Source organism: Cyphellophora europaea (genome assembly GCF_000365145.1).
Source record: "Cyphellophora europaea CBS 101466 unplaced genomic scaffold supercont1.11, whole genome shotgun sequence".
NCBI classification, from domain to species: domain Eukaryota; kingdom Fungi; phylum Ascomycota; class Eurotiomycetes; order Chaetothyriales; family Cyphellophoraceae; genus Cyphellophora; species Cyphellophora europaea.
Genome location: NW_008481799.1, coordinates 20592 through 38455, shown reverse-complemented (window position 1 = coordinate 38455; position 17864 = coordinate 20592). Strand labels below are relative to the sequence as shown.

At 51.5% G+C, this 17864-nt stretch overlaps 10 protein-coding genes across 10 annotated transcripts; 5 read left to right on the top strand and 5 right to left on the bottom strand.

Moving 5' to 3' along the window:
- Positions 1 to 13: 13 nt before the first annotated feature.
- On the bottom strand, positions 14 to 1340 carry HMPREF1541_09668 (uncharacterized protein; the record flags this gene model as incomplete). The annotated part of the gene is made up of 3 exons (XM_008714341.1): positions 14 to 170; positions 213 to 1086; positions 1130 to 1340. The coding sequence occupies 3 exons, from the start codon at positions 1338 to 1340 to the stop codon at positions 14 to 16; spliced, it is 1242 nt and encodes a 413-aa protein (XP_008712563.1).
- A 281-nt stretch (positions 1341 to 1621) lies between these two features.
- HMPREF1541_09667 (uncharacterized protein) lies at positions 1622 to 2623 on the top strand (the record flags this gene model as incomplete). Its single annotated transcript, XM_008714340.1, has 1 exon — positions 1622 to 2623. The coding sequence occupies one exon, from the start codon at positions 1622 to 1624 to the stop codon at positions 2621 to 2623; it is 1002 nt and encodes a 333-aa protein (XP_008712562.1).
- Positions 2624 to 3032: 409 nt separating this feature from the next.
- Positions 3033 to 4718, bottom strand: HMPREF1541_09666 (uncharacterized protein; the record flags this gene model as incomplete). Its single annotated transcript, XM_008714339.1, has 5 exons — positions 3033 to 3167; positions 3212 to 3300; positions 3343 to 4430; positions 4478 to 4614; positions 4656 to 4718. The coding sequence occupies 5 exons, from the start codon at positions 4716 to 4718 to the stop codon at positions 3033 to 3035; spliced, it is 1512 nt and encodes a 503-aa protein (XP_008712561.1).
- Positions 4719 to 5190: 472 nt separating this feature from the next.
- Positions 5191 to 6952, top strand: HMPREF1541_09665 (uncharacterized protein; the record flags this gene model as incomplete). The annotated part of the gene is made up of 2 exons (XM_008714338.1): positions 5191 to 5222; positions 5272 to 6952. 2 exons carry the CDS (start codon positions 5191 to 5193, stop codon positions 6950 to 6952), a joined length of 1713 nt encoding a protein of 570 aa, XP_008712560.1.
- Positions 6953 to 7798: 846 nt separating this feature from the next.
- HMPREF1541_09664 (uncharacterized protein) lies at positions 7799 to 8794 on the top strand (the record flags this gene model as incomplete). Its single annotated transcript, XM_008714337.1, has 2 exons — positions 7799 to 8721; positions 8764 to 8794. The coding sequence occupies 2 exons, from the start codon at positions 7799 to 7801 to the stop codon at positions 8792 to 8794; spliced, it is 954 nt and encodes a 317-aa protein (XP_008712559.1).
- Positions 8795 to 9467: 673 nt separating this feature from the next.
- HMPREF1541_09663 (uncharacterized protein) lies at positions 9468 to 10370 on the bottom strand (the record flags this gene model as incomplete). Its single annotated transcript, XM_008714336.1, has 1 exon — positions 9468 to 10370. One exon carries the CDS (start codon positions 10368 to 10370, stop codon positions 9468 to 9470), a length of 903 nt encoding a protein of 300 aa, XP_008712558.1.
- A 452-nt stretch (positions 10371 to 10822) lies between these two features.
- Positions 10823 to 13084, top strand: HMPREF1541_09662 (uncharacterized protein; the record flags this gene model as incomplete). Its single annotated transcript, XM_008714335.1, has 1 exon — positions 10823 to 13084. One exon carries the CDS (start codon positions 10823 to 10825, stop codon positions 13082 to 13084), a length of 2262 nt encoding a protein of 753 aa, XP_008712557.1.
- A 114-nt stretch (positions 13085 to 13198) lies between these two features.
- HMPREF1541_09661 (uncharacterized protein) lies at positions 13199 to 14820 on the bottom strand (the record flags this gene model as incomplete). The annotated part of the gene is made up of 3 exons (XM_008714334.1): positions 13199 to 13508; positions 13555 to 14546; positions 14605 to 14820. The coding sequence occupies 3 exons, from the start codon at positions 14818 to 14820 to the stop codon at positions 13199 to 13201; spliced, it is 1518 nt and encodes a 505-aa protein (XP_008712556.1).
- A 641-nt stretch (positions 14821 to 15461) lies between these two features.
- On the top strand, positions 15462 to 16881 carry HMPREF1541_09660 (uncharacterized protein; the record flags this gene model as incomplete). The annotated part of the gene is made up of 3 exons (XM_008714333.1): positions 15462 to 15593; positions 15641 to 15989; positions 16037 to 16881. 3 exons carry the CDS (start codon positions 15462 to 15464, stop codon positions 16879 to 16881), a joined length of 1326 nt encoding a protein of 441 aa, XP_008712555.1.
- Positions 16882 to 17278: 397 nt separating this feature from the next.
- HMPREF1541_09659 (uncharacterized protein) lies at positions 17279 to 17731 on the bottom strand (the record flags this gene model as incomplete). The annotated part of the gene is made up of 2 exons (XM_008714332.1): positions 17279 to 17557; positions 17603 to 17731. The coding sequence occupies 2 exons, from the start codon at positions 17729 to 17731 to the stop codon at positions 17279 to 17281; spliced, it is 408 nt and encodes a 135-aa protein (XP_008712554.1).
- Between the last annotated feature and the right edge of the window lie 133 nt (positions 17732 to 17864).

Here is a 17864-nt window from a genome sequence, read left to right as displayed (position 1 = left end):
GAGATGATGATGTCTATGGATAATCTTTTGCTGCAATTCGCTCCGCATTTCCAGGGATCATGATAGGAAGTGGATTGTTCCATCGAGACCAACTTCTACCCTCCCAAACGTCCTCAGCTGGTAGCTCGCGTTGCAAACCCTTCGCGACTTGCTCATTTTCTCTCCATACTCTGCACGTGTCAGCATGAGCGAGATGAAAGATGGGCACTTACCTCAAAATGTTTTCGCCCATCAGCTTCATGATCTGTTCATCCGTAGCTCCCCGTCTCATCACAGCCTCAATCAACTTTGGGTAATCTGCAACTGACGAGATGCCATTTGCGAGGGTCATGGTCCCATCGAAGTCGCCGCCGATCCCAACGTGATCCCACCCTGAGAGGCCAACCACATGCATTATATGATCAACAACAGTCTCAATGTCTGCTGACTCTGGGTCGGTGGCATTGAGAAACCTCTTCACAAACATCACCATTAAAACACCTCCATTTTCTTTCAGGCCTGCAATCACATCGTCCGGTGCATTTCGATAGTTCTTGGCCAGACCATAGCATGTACTGTGACTGAACATCACTGGCGATCTCGTCACATTCAGAACTTGTCGCATCGCATCGTGCGAAGTATGTGACAGATCAACCATCATGCCCAACCGATTCATCTCCCGGATAGCCGCAGCACCAAAGTCGCTCAAGCCTGCATCTTGCCCCGTTTCCGTCACAGTTGACGCTGCCGTCGAGAATGGATTGTCGCAATTATGTGTAACTGTGATGTACCGGACTCCAGCCTCAAACAACTGGCGGATGACGGCGATAGATGAGCCCGCTTGATGCAAGCCTTCGGCGCCAAGCATCGATGGGAGATTGCCCTTTTTAAAGGCAGGTAATACACAGGAAGACGTTTCGCAGTAATGTAAGTCCGGATAGGCGTCAATCATGCGTTTCGTCACGTCAATCTGCTCAAACGTGTCACGAACGGAGTGCGTGTGGTCGTCTAAGTGTGTTGTAGAAGGGCATTCCACGAACACGGACCAGAATTGGCCACCAACATGACCTTGTTTCAGCCGCTGCAGGTCAGTGTGACTCGCAAGATCTGTGAAGTCAGTGAGAGACATCATCAAGAAGACGGTGCTTACGGTCATCAAAGGTGAAGCGGCCGTCGTAGATCTTGTTTTTGATCTCAAGGCGGAGAAGATATGGCAGGTCGTTGTGTCCGTCGATGAGTGGCGTTGTTTGAAGGAGGTGATGTGTGCGGGTTGTGTAGTCGCTTGGATCCAACGCTTGCTGACCGAACAAAGATAGCAGGCCCGCGGCAAAGGCTCCCACTGTTCCAAGCACCCCCGCCATATTGAACGAGGCAGTCACTTATTTAGCTTGGCGCGGCGGAACAACACCTACACTAGAAACTCTTTCGCCTGTGTGGTAAGGACTCAAGGGGTGTTCGAGATAGGCACATCCTCGCAGTAGTACTCTGGGAATCTATCTGTTGTAAGTCGCGGTCATATCCATATCACGTGAGACCGGCTGTTGTGCCGATGCGGGGACCGGCTTATCAACTGGTCGGCTACTGAACTCCAACGATATCTTGAAGCGTGAAGAATCGTAAAGGACAGATGGTTAACGCAATGATGGTTCAGAAGCCGGATGTTCTGCTCATTGACTCGACAGTCCAGGCTGTAGATGTTGAGCGCCGACAAGCACTGTCGGAGAAATTCAACCTCATCTATTACGATTGCAATTCCACAGCAGAGTTTATTGAGCGATTACACGGCCCTTGGTCCAACATTGTTGCTATTTCACGAAATGGATGGCTGAAGGCGGGTCCGCTGGCCGAGCAGAGGCCATTCGCAAGCGATGTTGTGCCACATTTTCCGACCTCTCTAAAGATCATCTGCTGTAGTGGTCACGGCCATGATGCAGCCGATGTACAGGCCATCACGGCCAAGGGAATCTGGTACTGCAATACTCCCGATTCCTGCACCGAAGCAGTAGCCAATACGGCGCTCTCGTTGGTGCTAGATTCTTTCCGGTATCTGACCTATGCACAGTGGTGCGCGAGATACGACTGGTTGGCAAGCCGAGATTTGGGCATGAAGGCGGTTGATCCCTGCGGGAAAACTTTGGGAATCGTCGGCCTGGGAGACATCGGCATCGCAATTGCGCGAAAATGTGAGGCGGCATTGTCGATGCACATCCATTATCAGGGACCGCGACGGAAGCAGGTGCCTTGGACATATCACGCGAACTTGGAAGAAATGATCATGGCAGTTGATTGTATACTCATCGCCGCACCGTATACGAAGGAGACACACCATTTACTGGATCAGAGAAGATTGTCGCTGAAGCCCGGGCTCCGGGTTGTGAATATTGCACGGGGAAAGATGATCGACGAAGAGGCTCTCCTTGCAGCACTTGATGACGGGAGGGTGGCCGGAGCTGGGCTAGACGTTCATGAGAATGAGCCTGGCATCAATCCGAAGCTGAAGGAGAACTGGCGGGTGGCTGTACTGCCTCACATTGGGGTCTGTTCGATGACAAGCTGGGAGAACTTTGAGAAGACAAACCTGGATAACTTGATGGCATATTTCGCCACCGGGAAGCCACTGACACCGGTGAACAACATAGAATAGCTGCAATCAGGGCGTAAACAGACCGTGCTGCATGTCGATCTGCGCATAATATTCAGTGTTGGAAGGACCGTCTGGCATCTTGGTAGTCCTATATACACGGAAAGTTACAAGGCCCAACAGATCTAGAAGTGACTTTCCATCAAACAGTGTGATGAGCGAGATGGTTTGAAGCGCGTGACTGGCCTTCGGGACAAGGCTCGAGGCTCAAGGATGGCGCAGGAGCCGAATGCGAGTCGCTGAAGCTTCTTCGCTCAGGAACTGCCCGATTTGCACTTCGTTCTTCCCCATAAGCAACGAGAGACAAGAATCGTACGCAGCTAATATAGACGGCGAACCAATGGCGTAGAGCTGCTGGGACCGTCCACCATTGAAACTACCTCCAGCTGTGCCAAAATCTGGCGTAGCATTTTCAGACGGCTTTCGAGGAGTGCTCGACGTTCTCGGCGTGGCTGGACCTTCGTTTGCTATCTTGCATCTCATTCAAATGGACAGCGACGGGGTCACCGAACAATTCTGCAATCTCTTCCAGAGATAGTCCCTTTGTCTGTTCCTGTCAGCGACTGTTCTTAGGATGAAGTTCGGACTCACCTCAGGAAACATGAGCCAGACAAAGGTGAAGCTGAAGCAGCTAAGGACGATGAAGGTGAGATAGTATTTCCAACCGATTGTGGCGAACGCTATAGCTGTCAGCAGTGCTGTGGCAACCACCAGAGACTTACCAGCAGGAGCGACACCCACAAACAGTGCGGTGGCGGCAAACTGTCCGAAGAGACTGCAGGCTACACCCAAACTTCGACTTTCCATTGCAAAACTCTCGCTGCAAATGACGTACTGCTGATTGTCCATGCAGCTGGCGTAGAATGCGACGTACAGGAAAAGGAAGAAGACTCCAAAGCTGAGTCCGACGCGATTGGTAGACCCTGTCTCAACAAAGTGCTTGGTCAGCGCAGCCTCAAAGCAGAGGCTAAACGCACAACCCGCAATGCCAATTAGGTAGAATGTTTTGCGCCCAAATCGGTCGAGGATAAAGAAGGCGGAGGTGAAGTTGCCCCATATGCCGACCATGTTCCAGCATGCGATGAGCAAGATCGAGATGGATTCGCTCACACCCAGTCTGCGGTACATGGTGACCTGGTAGTTGGCAATGACGAGGTTTCCGGTAAATGAGTTACAGACTTGAGCCCCAACACCGACCATCAGCCGCTTACGGAACGAGGCGCTTTTGAAGAAGTCCCACCAGTGCCGCACATTCATCGCTGCACGCCTCTCCCGCTCGAGGCGCAGTTGCTGTGTCATCTGGTAGTACTCATCTTTGGCGAAAGTGTCATTGGGGTCAGCGGGGTCGTGGTGCAGTTTGCGGAGGTTAATCCACGCTTTATCTTCGTTGTCCTGGCTCAATAACCACCGCGGTGATTCAAGAAGTGACCAGCTCCCGCCCAGCAGGATCAGCACGGGGAGCAGCTGAACAGCAAACGGGAATCGCCATTGGAATGAGGAAGATCCATGGAAGTAACAGCCGAAGCCCACGAGACCAGCAAGCACGTATCCAGAGGCCAGGGCAATTCCGTGGAAGCCGACACTGCGGCCACGGTTGTCAGGTGTGGCGAGTTCGGCATTGTAGAGAGGAATGCCACAGACAATCATGCCAACGCCCCATCCCATGACAAATCGGCTGACAAGAAACATAGGGATCCCGAACGATGCTGTCATAAGGGCACCACCAATGATGCAAACGACACATGCTACCTGAATCGAGCGCAGTCGTCCCAGCTTCTCCGCGGTGTAGGCAGTCGAGAGCGATCCCAGACTGAATTTTCAAGTTAGTTAAACCAGGAGTATAGCTGGGTTACCTACGCTCCGCCGCAAGAGAAGAGCCCGTTCATCGCCCCTGTGACAAAATCGGTGTGTGAACCCGTAAGCTCGAGCCCAAATGACTCGTACCACTGCGGCTGACCGATCGTTTGAGCAATTATGGAAGCGCCATATCCGTACTAGACATGTTAGAAGCGGTTGCAGCACTAGAAACACATACTGTGATTGAGCCAAGTGTCGCAAACCCGGCAATGCGGGTGGCATGTCGGCTGCGGTGAGGCATTTTGAAGACGTTGAAACTTCATCTAAGCAATGGGGCAGTCTCTGGCACATATAAGCTGCCCCAAGCGCGTCGCAAGGACCGGATAGACTGACAAGCTTCTCCATGCTCATCACCTCGGAACATTGAGCTAGGTGGGTCATATCAGTCTGATCAACGTGGGCGCCTCCTGATTTTGCAATGGTCTCTCCAACGTGGATCAGGCGATGCATCAGGCTGACTTGATATGACTCGCTCAGAGAGCGGGCGTCGGCAGTGAAACTATGGGCATCAAGCATTTTCAGGCCGTGCACGTTGGGGTACTTGCGGGGACCAGCACCCATAATTTCCCCACGCTTGGAGAATACGACGCCTTAACTGAAAATGTTGTTCATGCGGAGAACCACGAATCCTCCAAGATTGGGTTAACACTTCTGAGAAGTCGCAAGCCTTCGCGACCTCGAGCGACACCGCCTAACACCTTCGTAAGCTCAACATGGCTGAAGAATACGACTATATTGTTTGTGGGTGCGTAAGAGACCAAGACGTTACGGAGAGGGAGCTGATAGGACTGTAGTGGAGGGACGGCCGGCCCTGCCGTTGCTGCACGATTGGCGGAAGACTCCAATGTGTCCGTCATCTTGCTGGAGGCAGGTCCAGACAATAGCGATATTGAGAACACCAAGATGGTCGGCGGCATGCTCCAAAATTTTGACACTGATCGTGACTGGAACCTAATCGCAGAGCCGAACCCGCAGATGAATGGCCGACCCATGAAGTTGTCCCGAGGCAAGTTTCTTGGCGGCAGCTCGTCTACAAATGGCACCTTGATGGTAAGAGGCATGCGGCAGGACTTTGATGACTGGGAATCCATGGGGAATCCGGGCTGGAACGCCGACTCTATGTGGAAGTACTTCCAGCGATCAGAAACCTTCCATCAGAGTGAAGGCTTCGACGCGGATGAAGATGCCCATGGCATTGAAGGACCCATTCAAACGACGTTCCATCCCTTGGCTGGCATCTCGTCTGCCGTGCTGAAGTCATTCCAAGGCCAAGGATTCCCTAAAGACGACGATATGTTTAGCACAGGCACTCGATGGCACGGGGTCGGTCATTCGCTGCGTACCGTTTATGGCGGTATCCGAGTCACCGGCGCAGACTACCTGAAGACATCCCCAGTAACAGTTCGTTGCAACAGCCGGGTTGCCAGGCTTATTTTCAACGAAAACAAAACGCAAGGTGTGGAAGTAATTGACGAGAGAACCGGGCAAACAACGACTATTCGTACTCGTCGCGAAATCATCCTCTGTCTAGGTACATACGCATCTCCGCAAGCTCTCCTTCTCTCCGGGATTGGTCCTAAAGAAGAACTCTACGAGGCCGGCGTTCCGCCGGTTGTTGATCTTCCAGGAGTGGGGAAGAATCTCGAGGATCACCTCACTGTCTTTGTATTCTATGAGGTGGCTCAAGGGTACACGCAATGCCACCAGATGCACCCCCAATCAGCGTACGAGCATTCCCGCGACCAGTGGCGACAATCTCGCACAGGTATTCTATCTGGAGCGCATTTTGGCGTCTTTGCCTTCACACGCCTGGATGAACGCCTCTCGAAACACGATCTCTGGCGACATGCCTCGTGCTTGCCAGGAAGAGATCCCATGGGTCTCACGACTCGCCAGCCGCACGTCGAGTTCTTCAATACAGAGCGCTACATGGCCCCTAAGCAGTACAATAATCCTCCCCCGGCCGGCCGTAGCGCATTCGCAAACATCATCGAGCTGTTTTCGCCGCGGTCGCGAGGATATGTTAAGCTGAGGAGCGCAAACCCCCTAGAGAATCCCATCGTCCAGCACAACTACCTGGCCGATCCGCTAGACTTGTTGGTGTATGCTGAGGCGTGCGCGCTGGGGGCAGAAGTCATTAAGCAAGGCGAGGGCACGAAAAATCTTTTGCTGGGCGCATGGCCGCCTGAAGACAAGCACTACGAATTCACGAAATTGGAGCAATGGATGGAGTACATCAAAAACAACGCCACTACGTGCTACCATCCAGGCGGAACATGCAAGATGGGACCAGATACTGATCCTGGTGCCGTTGTTGACGCAAGGCTACGAGTAAAGGGCATCAAGGGCTTGAGGGTGGCAGATTGTAGCATCATGCCGAAACTGAATAATGGACACACTCAGGCTGTTGCGTATGCGATTGGAGAGAAGTGTGCAGATATGGTCAAGGAGGACTGGAAGTCATCGCAGTTGTAGCCGCATAAGTGCTACCGCCATCAACAGGTGAGCAAGAACCACTCATGAAAGCTGGGTCATCCGAGACGTGGGACAGAGCGGCTTTGAATGCCTTCGTTGTCGAGTCTGCAATAGAATGGCACGGTGGAATAGAGCTGCATCTGGATACCGGTACCGTTTTTTTGCAAGTGAGTGGTGACTGTGACCTCAAAGTGATCGCCCCAGTTGCCTCCCAGGAGTGGACCAGTATATCGGCCGTTGACAAGCATCATGATTTGTGGTGTGCCGCCATCAGGCGCGACGTTGGTATTGGAAGCAGAGTCCCTGTGGGTGTCGAAGAAAATGCTTTGCGATCATAGGAAATGGGAGCCTCCAATATCGCCTATGGTACGAAAGGCTGGCGGCAGTTTCGGACCCGCCAAGATACCAGAAACTCAATTCACACCTCCTTCCCCTCAACAGTCATACACGAGCCTGTCCAGGCGAGTGCCGGCGGGTGGCTGTGGCGTCTACGAGCATGTGCTTCCATCTAGCAGCCCTCAGGCACCCAACGACACGTGAAAGTACTTGTAGCCAAGGATCCACATCTGTCCACCTGCAGAAGTACAAAAATGCCGGTACTTCGTGTTGACACCTATTTCGCGGACGGAACGATCAACATGCCGAGCATCAATCAGAATCGTTTCGTTAGACAAGGTCACAACGCGGACCACGGAAAATGTTGGCCCGCTGCTAAGCGATGGCGCTAATAGCAGTTCGCGGGAACGTGGTTCGTTCCCAGTGGTTCGTGCCACTCAAGCACAATGATGAAGTACTACCCTCCCTCGCCCTTTTCCACAGCTCAACCTTTCGCGGTCTTCCTCAATCATGTCACTCGAACCTGATCAGTTCGAGCAAGACTCGGCCTATGGCGAGGAGCTCTCCACATACTCCGCATCATTAACATCGTCTGCATACAATTTTCCAGAGTCTCATGGTCGCAAATATCACTCCTACAAAGCCGGTCGGTACTTCATGCCCAATGACGACCAAGAAATTGATCGTTTGGATGTTCATTATGCTCTCGTCAGGCGAATCATGGACGGGAAGTTGAACTTGGCGCCTATAGCAGACAACATTGAACGGGCCATTGACCTGGGCACGGGCACGGGGTTATGGGCCATCAATTTCGCCGACAAGCACGAGAAAGCTTATATCATCGGAAATGACCTCAGTCCGATTCAGCCAGGCTGGGTTCCGGCTAATGTCAAGTTTCTGATAGACGATATCGAAGCACCTTGGGGCTATGAACAGGAGCCGTTCGATTATGTTCATGCATGTCTGTTGATTGGAGCCATCAAAGACTTCCCAAAGCTTATGCGTCAAACCTTTACATGCACGAAGCCAGGAGGATGGGCCGAGTTTCAAGATTGGGATATTGAACTATATTCGCAGGACGACACTTATCCACAAGAATGTGCCCTGAGAAAATGGGATGACTTGGTCATAGAAGGAATTAGAGCTTCAGGGTCAGAGCCACATCTAGGTATGCATCTGGAACAGTGGATGAAAGACGCGGGGTTTGTGGACGTTACTGCCGTGAAAACACCTGTCCCGGTCGGAAACTGGCCTAAAGACAAGCTGTTGAAGGAGATGGGCGTGCTGAATCACATCCAGCTGTCAGAGGCGCTTGAAGCAGTCAGTCTTGGGACGATGATCAATATGGGTTGGACGTATGATGAGATTCAAACGTTCCTGGTGGATGTGAGGAATGACTTGAATAGTCCCGCCATTCATACCATCTACGATTTGTAAGTTGTCTCTCCTGAGAAGAGTGCTACTGACCGGCATAGTTATATCGTCTACGGACGAAAGCCTGAGTAGCTGCCCCTATTCGTGCTTGAGAAAAATATTTGCGGCTACTCCAGTCGGGAAGGTGATAGCTCCATGACTGTGCTGTCATGAAGTGATACGAGGAGCAGAGCGTCTCTTACTTGGATTGGTGTGTGATATGTTCAACTTCAATGAATGTCACATCAGCGATTGGCAAATGAAACGGGGTGCTATCACTTAATGTTGTACAGAAAGCCGTGTCAGCGGGACACGGGTCCATACTTTACGTAACGGGCGCTCAAGTATACTGGAGCTTCAGCGCTGTGCCTCTGCAATGCTGGCTTCTTCTTTTCCTGCTGGACTGGAAGCCAAGCTAGCGGCTGACACGTGAACCTAGCACTGAAATCGAGGCTTCGGCTTGAAAATGGCGCGGATTCGTCTGTTGACGCGTATATCAAGTCAGCAACATCTTGTCAGCACTCAAGGTCTATGTGCAGCGATCCAATGCTGAAAGCCGTTGTGAAAAGGCTCTCACCTACCCACAAAGCTATCTTTCGACTACTGTGCCTCGGAAACGGTATAGAGCAAGTACAAATCACCAAAATCATCCACAAATCACTGCCAAGAGCTGGCTGGATCTTTTCAAAGATACCACACATGTTTCAGAACCAGGAAAAGTGCACTTGTCTGTCGTGCACAGTGATGTATGCTCGGTCTGTCCTTATTAAAGCATACCTTGAAGAGCAGTCTCCGTGCGTAGTTCACTAGCAACGACGTGTATGAAGTCTGTTGGATTGTCCAGATAGCAAACATGACCCGCCTCCCTCAGGACATGCAGGTCGACCTTTTTGCCATCCTTCTCGCTGCTAAACCTGCCTTGAACCAAACTCTGCAGCTCCTTCATAGATTGTGGGAGATTTGCATCGTTCTCACCGACAACTAACACCACATCCCTCACGCAGTCCGCCAGCTTCGGAGCTAGCGGCCGTAGATCGAAAGTAGGTGCGCTCAAAGCGTGGCAACATGCCGCAAATCCCTCCACGGTTGTGGTTTGCATGACGGTCCGTATCCGAGAGAGCTCCTCAGGATTCCCTTGTCTCCATGCTTGCGTAAACCATCGATCAATCGTTTGTTCCACAATATCGCCCAGATTTCCTGCCTCCACCGCTGCTTGCGAACGGATTTGAAAGACGTCCGGTGTTCCTGCGACTCGCGGGGAGCTCGAGATTGTGTCACAGATAATGAGCTTTTCGATGATGTCCGGGTATCTCGTCGCGAACACCACTCCAGTCGCACTTCCCATAGATACGCCTACCCAAGCGTCAAGCTTCGAAATTTGAAGGTGCTGCAGAAGTGCTGCCACATCGTCCGCCAGTGACTCGAATGTTGTTTCGTCAACATTCTTAGGACTCCCACTGAGCCCGTGGCCTGGTTGATCGTACCTCAGCACATCGATGCCACGAGTGTTGAGCTGCTGCACTACCGCGTCCCAAGTGCGATATGGAGCGCAAAGCGAGTTTGCTAGAAGTATGAGCGGCCTAGTAACACCTTCTGGAGCTGTGGAGATATCATAAGAGATGCTGCGGCCGTCTGTTAGACGCATAGACTGACTTCCTTGGGTCTGCATGGTCACTGGTATAATCTGAAGCGTCTGCACTTGTCAAATCACGGTTGTGGCGGTCCCCGTAAGCATGTTCTAGATGTGTATTTTGCTCACCATAGCGTTGTGCCTCGAGGCGCAACATTCCGGAGTCATGCTTCCGGCCAAAACGTGTAGGCGAGGGCAGGCCGAAGTTCGGTAAACCTTAACCATGGAACCCCATGGGCATCCCCTCCTTTTCTCCAAAAGCATTCTCGCCTGCACGAGAGCCGCCGGAATCTTGACTCCTTCAATCCCACACCTTCCACAGTATGGTGGAAAATCGCCCCAAGCGGTCGCGCAGGGTTCCGGAACAGCTGCGTAAGCGGTCCCTTGCAAGCTGTGACCTATGTCGCAAAAGACGGTGCAAATGCGTTCCGTCCAGATCCGGCGCGGCGTGCTACAGCTGTATTCAAGCTGAAGTACCATGTTCGTATGATATGCCACGAAAGGCTCGCTTTTATGGAAGCATCGACGACTTGAACGACCGTCATCGTTGCTTGGAAGCTCTTGTCAAAGGTCTATTCCCCCAAGAACGCCTCGACACTGTACACGATCTCCTGGACCTAGGACGCCGTCATGGCTGCCGGATGCCAGATCTGCAGGCTGAGTCAGGTGATGCAGAACGTGCAGTGCAGGATACACCTTGCTTTAGTCAAATAACATCTGTGCCAACGCCACCCCAACAGCTTCACCAGGGTGAGACGCAATCGCAAGCGGGCAAAGATACGTTATCCAGTTCAGTCCGTGATAGGTCTGGCAACACCTACTACATCGGGCCTTCAGGATCGCTGAGTTTTTTTGCTGAGCTACGAGAGCTCTTACGAGTCCGCAATGGAAACCCGGATACTCAGAACAGGTCCGACTTCATCGGCGATGACACTGCGCAAGCACTGGATGCGGACGGTTCTAACGAACAGCAATCTGACACCGGTATTCAGGCAGACTCGTCGCCAGCCTCGATGGACTCGACTCTCGCTCGCCAATTCTCGAGTACCTCCAAACCAGGGCTGGAATACCTACAAACGCTGCCCTCCAACGAGGTTATTGAAGCACTACTACATTCTTTTTTCGAGCAAGTCCATCCGGATTTCCCACTTTTCCATCGAGCTACTTTTCATGATGAATTCGAGATGTATGTGGCACGAATCCGAACGGCAAGAAAAAGCGATACAGGCTCAAACGACCTTAACTTCGGACCAGACTGGGGCTGGGTCGCGTGTCTGCACATCGTCATGGTTTTTGGGTCGCTCAGTGCCCCCAGACATCCAGCCATTAACATCGAGCAACTCCGGCACGATTCATTATCCATAATCTCCAACATCCTTCCTCAACTTCTGTCAAGGTGTTCGATTACGAACGTTCAAGCACTGGTGCTACAAGCCTTGTTTATGCATAACAACAATGAAAGGAATGGTGCTTGGAACCTACTCGGCGCTGCGTCTAGAGAAGCTATAGCCCTGGGCCTTCACGAGATCAGCTTTGGTCAGTCATTTCGCCCAATCCAGCGCGAGATCCGAAAACGTGTTTTCTGTACCCTCTTCAGCTTTGAGCAGTTCCTATCATCCAGTCTTGGGAGGCCAAGCAGCATCAGCGAATCTGATATAGACTTTGCACCTCCAAACAAAGGCTTCTTTGATGACGATGGTGGATACGGGGACCACTTTTTGATGCTGAGCATTCAACTCCAAAAAATATTAGGCCGTACAAGGTCTGTTCTTGCTGTTACGCGGCAACCTCAAAAACATTCGGTAGCAGGGTCGAGCCGCACAAGTCCAGAAGATGAGATACTTGCCAGCACAGCGGAATGGATTGAGAGTCTTCCCACACATCTTCGACTACCCAGTGTTGCAAGTGTTGAAGGTCTAGCTTTGCCATCTAGGCCACTTCTTACTGATCTTGCGCCATTAGAAGATATTGAAAAAGCCTTAAGTCGACAACCGCCACAACAGTTACGCAAACTCCTTATGCTTCATGTCCAATATCACCATATAGGTATCTTGGTCTGTCGGTCGTCCATGCTACGAAAGACAGGCTCAGCAATGCAGGAAGACTACCCGAACGGATCAAGACAAAACCACAACGGAAAGGCAGATATATGTGTCTACCACGCGTGTCAAAGCGCATCTTTGATCGCCTTGCTGCATCGATTCCAACTGTTTAACGGCATTTCTGCTTTGGATGTCTTTTATGCGTACCAGACTACCATGGTTCTTCTCCTTCGTCAGTTGACCTGCGGGCCTAATGGCAATAATCACAGCACACTGGCCCAGCAAGGCAATGAAGCCTCGATCAGTTTGATAATCAGCAAACTCAAGTCCGCCATCAAGGAGACTAAGAAGAGTGGAACCATGAAGCGCTTTGGTGCCGTCGTTGAGAAATTCTCTCAGGCAGTCGCGGGATCTCTCAGTACGAAAAGTCACCTAGGGGGTATTGGCGAGTCCTCCGGAACAGAGCCGGGGTTCTACGCCGCTGAACATGCCTCAGCCGTCGACAGAACTGTTGAAAAAGTCTCTGATAGTGCACAGTACGTGTTATCGCCTCACAATTTCGCCAACCATGATGTTTTCGATGTACAACAAGGCGGCGTGAGCTCTTTCACAGAAATGCAAGATGCGAATCTCTGGGTTGATCCACTTAACTACTTGACAGATGGCCAAGTAATGGACTGGGCTAATCTGGAAGCTGTTTTTACCATTTGATAGATTCTCAATTAAATCGTTGTTCTGCACATACGAATAAACGCAACGGTAAAGCCAAAGGCTCCATCCATATTAGACTCACAGCCGTGTCCAATCTTCTTCATCTTCGGTCCCTCAGTGGGTGAATCTAAAGTCAGGATGTTTTTCACCAAGAAGATCTTGCTCTTCTTGAGGAAGGGCTCTCAGATGATCTCGCTTTCCAGCCTCACGCTGCTTGTTCTCCCAAGAGCCATAGCCCCATAGAAAGCTTGCGGCACAGATACCAGCAAACGCAAAAGCGACGTTTGTTGATAGACCTGGCACGTACATTGGTCCGTCCTTCTTGGGAAAAACTAACGACGTGATGATGCCACCGAACTGACCAGTTGCAACGGCGAACGAGGTCATTACTCCGCGCTTTACCTTGCCTACAACTTGGTTGGCGCTGGATTCATGTTAGCTGGCAGCCGCTGAAATGGAATTAAACTTACCCCCACGCCAGAACAAGGGGCTGGCAGATATAGATTCCTATAGCCGCAAGGTAAAGGCCAGCGTAACGAACAGCGTGAGATCGGACCGTCATAACCATGATGCTGCCAATGATGGATACTGTATATCCTCCAATGGCGAAGACCCCACGCTTCTTGGCTTTATCACTCCATATACCAACGGCAACAGAGAAGATGGCAGAGGCAATCCGAACGGGTGCCGACAGGAGGTTAGCCTTGATACCTCCCCAACCGAATGTTGCAAGGATAGTGGGTTGGAACACCGAGATCGAGTATGCTGTAACGCAGACTGACAGATATAGCATGCCTGCAATCATGACCTTCCAGTCTGCGAGTGCCTTTACTGAACCTTTCAGTCCCATTTTCTGGTCCAGCGGGCCACCGGCAGTATCTTGTCGGAGGCGACGGAGTAACCACTCCTTTTCCTCCTTGGACAGGAACTTCGACTCTTCTGGAAATGGCGGAAGGAAGAAGAAGGCTGCGAGGGCTGCAATAGCTGTGAATCCTCCTTCCAGAAAGAAGATCCAGCTCCAACCACTATATCCAGCAAGGCCATCGAGAGAACCAAGTCCAGCTCCCAGGAGTCCTGATATTGAGCCTGCGATGTCGTTGGCGACCATGAGTAGCGCAACCCGTGTAAGGAGTTCGTGTCTTCGATACCAGGATGAAAGCAGGTACAGGCAGCCTGGAAGCATGCCAGCTTCGAATGCTCCAATGAACATCCGGGCGACGATCAGGCCTGCGAAGTTTGTACAGAATCCAGCCAGGCAAACAGTAAGGCCGAAACCGAAGACGAGGCCAGAAATCCAATATCGAGGCTTGACGCGCGAAAGCATAATGTTGGACGGAATTTCGAAAAGAATGACCGGAATGAAGAAGACGAGCACAGCGATATTGTATTGATATCCCACCAAGCCCAAGTCTCTCTCAAGATGCCATAGCCGAGCGTTGCCAATGTTGACTCGGTCGAGGAACTGCCATGGTCAGTAGAGCTCAGAGAAGACTGCGTGCTTGCTTTGGCCGAGGTCTTACTGTGAGAGTATAGAGGAATATCATCAACGGTAGCAGGCGGTAGTCGATCTTGCGAATGACCTTCTTGGCCTCTATCGGATCTTCTGCATGTGTTGTCATAGATTGGGGGTCGTTAATCGTGGCAAGGGCAGCGATCTCTGTGTGAATCGCGGAGTTCTTCTCGACATCGCCGTTGGTTGAGTCTCGCGTTGGGGACCCAGCCTTGGATGCAGCCATAGTTGGGTGGGGATAGTCTGGTGTCGGCTGTGGGTGTTTGGTGTTGGTGTCCCAAGCAAGGAAGACCGGATCACCAGCCTAGCAGTACCCCTTCGGGTACTTATATCCCAGTATTCGGCGTCGTGAAGCTGCCTCGGTTTTTGGAGAAATGAAAACGGTAGCATCTGGGGAGATGTGGCTTGTTAACTAAGTAAGCTGTAAATTGCAAGATAATGTGAACCGTGAGGTGTCTCGGTCAAGTCTAGTTAATTGGACCCTGTGGGTAGGTGTAGACTCGGCATCCAACCGGGGTAATGATTGGGGCCCCAGGGAGCCCTTGCCAGGCACGTGCCAGGGCAAAGAGTTACCCGATGTGGGGAAATCCCGCCCCATTGGCTTTCGGATGCGTACTTCCACTGTTGTTCTGTCTGGATGCATGCATCCTAGGAAGCTTCCAAGCAGCGTCCGAGGCAGTAGAACCGTCGATCCTTGTCTCCCCGGGAAAGGTGCCACGTTTATCTTGATACCAGAGGCTGCAGACAGACCAGCACGACCGGACATCATTCATCCAGGTTTTTACTAAGAGATATATTCCTGTGATTCAACCCAAAACTTCTCCTGGTCACTTTCGTACTTCGACGATCGTTCGCAATCAATCCACAATGCCTCAAGCACAACATCCTCGCAAGATCCTTATTGTAGGAGCCGGCCTTGGTGGTTTGGCCGCAGGTCTCGCACTACAGACGGATGGCCACAATGTGACCATTATTGACTCCGCGCCTGAATTTGCAGAGGTCAGTCCATCATCAGCCGCTCTAAGCACGTCTGACACTTTCATTAGGCGGGTGCTGGTATTCGCGTGCCACCAAATAGCTCTAGGCTACTACTGAGATGGGGCGTTGATCTCGAAAAGATGAAGAAGTCCGTCTCGCAATGTTACCACTTCCTACGTTGGAAAGATGGTTCCACTATTGTCAAGCTTCCCTTCAATGACATCGTCAAAAATCACGGTGCTCCATACTACCTTGTGCACCGCGCCGACCTCCATGCCGGACTTCTCGAAGCAGCAACTCGCGCGGGCGTCCAGATCCTCAACGACAAGCGAGTCGTCGAGTATAACTTTGAGGGGCCATTCGTCGTCACTGCTGACGGTGAGACATGGAGGGCAGACCTTGTTATTGGTGCTGATGGTATGTATGCCAAGTTCCCTGACGTTTGCAAGCACTGACCAAATCAGGCATCAAGTCTCTTGCTCGCCCTGCACTGACTGGCCAAGAGGATGTCCCTCGCGACACTGGCGATGTCGCTTACCGTATTCTTATCCCGGGCAAGGATCTGCTCGCCGACCCTGAACTGGCAGATCTGATCACCGATCCCTGCACCACATCATGGTGTGGCCCAGACGCACATCTTGTCGGCTATCCCATTCGAAATGGAGAGCTGTACAACATCGTTGTATGCGCGACATCATACAATGAGACTTCAGACGAAGCCTGGGTTGTTCAGGGATCGCCTCTGGACTTGCTTGAACGCTTTAAGACCTGGGAGCCTCGCGTCCAGAAGCTATGCAAGCTCACCCCCCAATTCATGAAGTGGAGGCTCTGCGATTTACCTATCCTCTCTCGATGGGTCCATCCTTCTGGCAAAGCCGCTCTCCTGGGCGATTCGTGCCATCCTATGCTGCCATACCTGGCTCAGGGTGCTGCACAAGCAGTTGAGGATGCGGCTGCTCTTCGTCAATGCCTTGCGGGTGCTTCCACTGCAGGTGCCGACGGCTTGAAGCAGGCACTATTGAAGTATGAGTCAATCCGGTTGCCACGAGCGAGTCTTGTCCAGCAAAAGACGAGGGAGCATCAGTACATCTTGCACGTCGACGATGGTGAAACACAGAAGCAGCGTGATGTCACTATGAAGGTCAACGGTCAAGAAAACCCGGTCTTTTGGGGTGATGATAAAAGAAGGATGTGGCTCTTTAGCCATGACGCCGAGAATGTTGACAGCGAGGGAGCGAATTGGAAATCTGGGACCGGGGCGCCCTTGGTAGGTGCTCCCGTGGCAACCAGCATGCTTGCAGCTCATTAATGCCGCGATGCTGTTGCCTGTCCATTCCCATTCGCATAGTGTTTTAGGGTTAATGATGTTATAGGTTTCCAGATTGTAAGTGTTGAAGTTGGTAGTAGCAGACTAGACTGGTGTCTAAGCTTTGGGCAACATGATGTATCTTCAGTAGTCGGTCTCAATTAAAGAAAAGACTTGGCTGCGCTGAGCGACTCCCAATGTTAAATAAGAGACCGTTTCTGTCAGTACTTGTTCGATTCCGGATCTACCACTATTTGGAAGAGTATCGTCTACCCGTCAGAACCTGAGATAAATCTTAGGATGTCGTGGGAAGCGTACAGATCGTAGCTACCTGCATGAATATGGCTAAGAGCAGAGAATCAAGGAGGCCTGTCGCGCTCTCACATGGCAGACTCAGCTTTTATAGTTTCGAGCCCCGACTTAGAGAGTCTTCATCTGCGGATGAGATTCTCTTTAACCAATTGCGCCCGCCAAGTCCCAGCTGCTGGATATCAGTACAACCCGCTAAGGTCATGCAGTCTTTAAACTCGTTCTCCAATATCTCAAGCACCCGCACCACACCCTGTTGGCCTGCGACTGCTAAGCCCCATAGAGCCGGTCTTCCTATCCACACAAAGTTCGCCCCCAGAGCGATGGCTTTAAAAATATCGCTGCCTCGTCGAACTCTGCCATCAAAATGCTGAAAGTTGGTTAGTTCAGCATGGAGAGATGTGACGGAACATACCACGAGAATGCGACCATCAACTGCAGCAACAATCTCGGTCAGAACGTCAAGTGTAGCAGAAGCGTGGTCTAATTGCCTTCCTCGATAATTCGATACGATGATTCCGTCTGCTCCGCTTTCAACAGCCATTTTAGCATCAGCAGGATGTAATATCCCTTTGAGATAGATAGGCAGCCTGGTGTGATTCTTCAACTCCCCAACGATGTTGAACGTGAGACTGGGATTCCTTATATCGCGTTAGTGTCTGATGGGTCTGAATCTA